Below are 4,566 nucleotides of genomic sequence, written 5' to 3'. Positions count from 1 at the left end.
AGAGGGGGGAGAAATCTGCAAATTCGTAGTTTTCTATGTTTGTCGTCAATATTTCTAAAACTAAGCGGTTTAGCATGAACAACCTTCTACACGAAATTGTTCTACATTAAATTTGAAATAAAAAAGGCCCTATGCATAACCCTTCTAAAATGAACGGTTCCAAAGTTACGGAGGTAGTATAGTATAATTGGTCCAAAAAAGGCCTAACCCAGACATCCAAAGTAAAAGTTTTCCTTCAACACCAAATTGTTCTATATGGTCCACATATTGTTCAGTAAAAAGTTACACCATTTTGGGCGTCCGGTTTGGGGGGGAGATGGGGGAGAAGTCGGTAAATTAGTAGTTTTTTTACGTTTTTCGTCAATATTTCTAAAACTATGCTTTAGCGTAAGGAATCTTCTATAGAAAAATATTCTACATAAAATTTAAAATAAAAAAGGTTGGATACATAATTGTTATAAAATCAATGGTTCCAGAGTTACGGAGGGTGAAAGTGGAGGTTTTCGATACTTTTTATATTTACCGATTTCTCTCCACTCTCCTCCCCAAACCCGACGCTCAAAATGGTGTGACTTTTTTCTAAACATTATGTGGACTATATAGAACAATTTGGTGTTGGAGGATAACTTTTACTTTAAATGTCTGGGTTTTTGGTATAGTTATATCATAAATATTGCCCAAAAAATATAAAAAGTATCGAAAACTTCGACTTTTCACCCTCTGTAACTCTGGAACCGTTGATTTTATAACAATTATGTATAGAACATATTTTGTTTTAAATTTCATGTAGACTATTTTTGTATATAACATTGTTTACGCTAAAGTATAGTTTTAGAAATATTGACGAAAAACGTTAAAAAGCTACTAGTTTACCGGCTTCTCTCCCATCTCCCTCCCAAACCGGACGCTCAAAATGGTGTAACTTTTTACTGAACAATATGAGGACCATATAGAACATTTTGGTGTTGGAGGAAAACTTTTACTTTGGATGTTTTGGTTAGGCCTTTTTTTGGACCAGTTAGACTATACTACCTCCGTAACTTTGGAACTTTTTATTTCAAATTTAATGTAGAACAATTTTGTATAGAAGGTTGTTCATGCTAAACCGCATAGTTTTAGAAATATTGGCGAAAAACTTAAAAAACTACGAATTTACCGATTTCTCCCCCCTCTCCCCCCCAAACCCGACGCTCAAAATGGTGTGACTTTTTTCTGGACATTGTGTGGACCATATAGAACAATTTGGTGTTGAAGGATAACTTTCACTTTGGATGTCTGGGTTATGCCATCTTTTGGATCAACTATACTATACTAATCTTTCTCTCATACAAGATAACGCATCACTCTGTTTGAGTCCACTGTTGATTTCAAAGCTTTGCAGCGAAACCAAAAACCCCAAAAAAGAAGCAGAAATGTATTAATTTTTTTCGAATCCTGAGAAAACTAATAAAATATTTTTGAAAAATATAAACGCAGACTGAATGACTGCATTATTACCAAAAAACCGAAAATTTTCCTTAGAATAATCAAAAAGATTCTTTTAAATGAGATTTTTGAAATTAAATGTCGCACTAAACTTTCTCTTTTTTTACCCCTGTAACTTGTTAAAACAAACATTATAGAAGTTTCCAAGGACTTCGGTAATAACGCTACTTCCATTCTGCGTTTAAATTTTTTTTAAAACACATTGAACATTTAGACATGCGACATTTTGCAATTTGATTGTTTTACTAACCCGTAATGACAGATTTGAAACATGTCAAAAAGGGAATTTAGATTTGTTTTAATTTAAGCGTTAATTGCACGATTCACTAAACCCCGGTATGTGCAGGCGCATACCGAGTGTGACGTCACTTGCGAAGCAGAATTTGAAACTGACTTTAACGTAGATGTTAATTATTGTAAACACAAATTAATAATACGAGTTTAAACTCATGTGTACTCTGTAAAAATTGTATTTGTATTTACCGAAAGTAATGAATTTGTTAAATATATCCTGTAAGTTATGAATTTTCAAGAAAAACGTAAATATAATGCATAATACACCTAATGTTGTCAATATGACATTAAATAAAAATACTAACGAATTAACACAAATACCACATCACAATCTATGTAAAGAGAACGTAAATAAAGCGAATTGCTTCGCACGTTACACCATGCGCAAAACTGACCAGTTTTTGATGGGCTATCGAGCATACCGGTGTTAGTGTATCGTGGTTAATTGTCTCAATAGTTGTTATGGTAAATTATTATTATTAAAAAAACATAGAGACCAAAATCAACATTGGTTTATCAAACATTGTCAGCAATAATGTCGAAAGACACTCACAACTGCTTACTAACAAGACAAACCCAAACATCCTCATTTGCTCCACAGCATCCCTCCGCAAACTGGCATGGTAAACTATTACATTGTATCAAAAAATGGTTGACGTTAAACGAAAATGATATAAGATGCCGCAACTTCTTGAAAACTGGATCAGCCTTAAGGGCAGAACAAAGAAAGCATTCCAGGGGCAAGTATTGGTACATCATTCATCCGTTTAGTATATTGAGCCTGGTTGTAGAACTTGTTTTCCTCGTTACTGTACTGCACAGAATGACCTTTACGATAACTACGATAATATATCCAAAATGGTATCAAATCTCAGCGAAAGCCAGAGACGTCATTCATGGAATCTGCATGGTTACCTTCTTTTTTACTGGCTACGTAGATAGAAAAACCAAACGTATATTTATAAAAACTTCGCAAACTGCCAAGCACTATTTGCTCACTTATTTTTTAGTTGACTTATTTCTGATATTTGAAGACAATAGTGATGCTATGATACATAAATTTCTACACTTAATGCAGGTGGATGAGATGCATCATCGTGAGACAAGACAATTATTTGCTGTACCTATAAATATGATGGCTTTCATTTGTTATTACATTCGTTTACGAAGTTGTACTCCCATAATTACTAATATTTTCCTTAACTTCGGTTTTGGAAGACAGGCAATATTTGTAGTAACTCATCTAGTGATCGGCTCATTTATTCTGAATACTTTCGCATTCCTTGTATATGATATACCCGTTAACGTATATATTAGAAATAATTCCTATTTTCCTAATGATTCTTGGATCATTCTACGGAATCAAAGTTTTTACGTGTACACTCGGGATACCTATATGGAAAGTCTTCTTCTGGTGATTTGTTATTTTTTCGGATCTTACCACTATGATGTTATAAAACAGCCTTGCGAGCAACTGATGATGTTTTTGATTACATTTATGGGAAGAGCATACGTTTTGGTTATCGTTGGAAGGATTCTAGCAAATTTCGGAGCAAGCGACAGAGCAGAGATAGAATACGAAAATATGTGGATTCAGTTGCAAAGTTTCATGCATTCCCTGGATGTTCCTTTATACCTTCAAAATCAAATTGGCGAAAAGTTTGAGTATAATTACCAAAAAAAATTTTTCAATACCCAACAAATGATAAAAGTACTAACGAGTCATTTAAGGACAGAATTATTTCTTTTTGGATCTAAAAAACTAATAAGTATGAATGCTTTTTTAAAGCTTCTTACATCTCAAGAATTAGGAGCTCTGTTCTCTCGAATGAGGTCGACTGTGTACAGTTCTAACGAGGTTGTACTAGGCAACTATCGGTCCTCCAATAACGTATTTTTTATACTCTCTGGCACTGTAGCGGTTTTCGTTGGTGAGACCGAAGCCTTCCATCTCCAGGATGGTGATTTATTTGGTATTTTTTCCATTTTCTCAGACACAACCCACAATGATTATGACTTACCTATTTTTGTTTTGACGTTAGAACCTACCGAAATATACTATGTGAACAAAAGGTGGATAGTAGTCCACATGGAATCAAAAGCTGATGTATACCGGTACTTTCACAATATTTATATCAAGAGAATTCAACTTACAACAGAGGCAGCCTTACGAAGACGAAGAACAGGACAAGATGTTAGAGATCTTCTAAAAACTGGTTCAATTCTTGAAAAACGAAGAAAGAGGACAATAAATATCGAATAGGTTAGAGGAGAATTTTGTTTATAATAGCTTAACCGATTTTTGTTTATGAAATAAAATAAATGTTTTTGCTTTACTTTCTTTTCAAAATGGAAGAGCAGTCTCAGGTGTGAGACAATAACTTTTTTTAAATTCTTTTTAAATGTAAGAAGAGAAATATAGGTATAGTCCATTCATTAACGGTAAAATATTGCAAAACCTTTAAATTATAAAGAACCGCTTGGATTGACATGAAATTTGGCATACACACAGCTAACAAGTCAAAGAAAAAAAGTGATATTGTGCCGATATGTGCTTTTGCCCTGGGGGTGGTTTTCACCACCAAAAAATATTCGTCCAAACGAAGTCAGGATGGGTAAACTGGCTAATTTAAAGTAACTTTTGTTCTATATAGTTTTTTCACTAAGTCAATACTTTTCGAGTTATTTGGCAGTGAATATGTTCATTTTTTCAACAAAATAACCACGCTTTTAGACGGTTTTTCGCAAATAACTCAAATTGTAAGTATTTTGTCGAAAAAGCATTCT

General features: G+C 33.6%; 1 protein-coding gene across 1 annotated transcript; it reads left to right on the top strand.

Annotated features, from left to right (window-relative positions):
- Positions 1–2,292: 2,292 nt before the first annotated feature.
- On the top strand, positions 2,293–4,115 carry LOC114336291 (uncharacterized). Its single transcript, XM_050643186.1, has one exon. It carries the CDS (start codon positions 2,315–2,317, stop codon positions 4,040–4,042), a length of 1,728 nt encoding a protein of 575 aa, XP_050499143.1. The 5' UTR covers positions 2,293–2,314; the 3' UTR covers positions 4,043–4,115.
- Positions 4,116–4,566: the final 451 nt, after the last annotated feature.

Source organism: Diabrotica virgifera, chromosome 2 (assembly GCF_917563875.1).
Source record: "Diabrotica virgifera virgifera chromosome 2, PGI_DIABVI_V3a".
In the NCBI taxonomy this organism is placed as follows: domain Eukaryota; kingdom Metazoa; phylum Arthropoda; class Insecta; order Coleoptera; family Chrysomelidae; genus Diabrotica; species Diabrotica virgifera.
The sequence above is the reverse complement of the archived record's forward strand: the minus strand, read 5'-3'. Positions and strand labels throughout refer to the sequence as shown.

What these genes read in the sequence shown, in the direction of transcription:
- LOC114336291 (XM_050643186.1), top strand. Translation starts at nt 2,315, where the DNA reads ATGTCGAAAGACACTCACAACTGCTTACTAACAAGACAAACCCAAACA.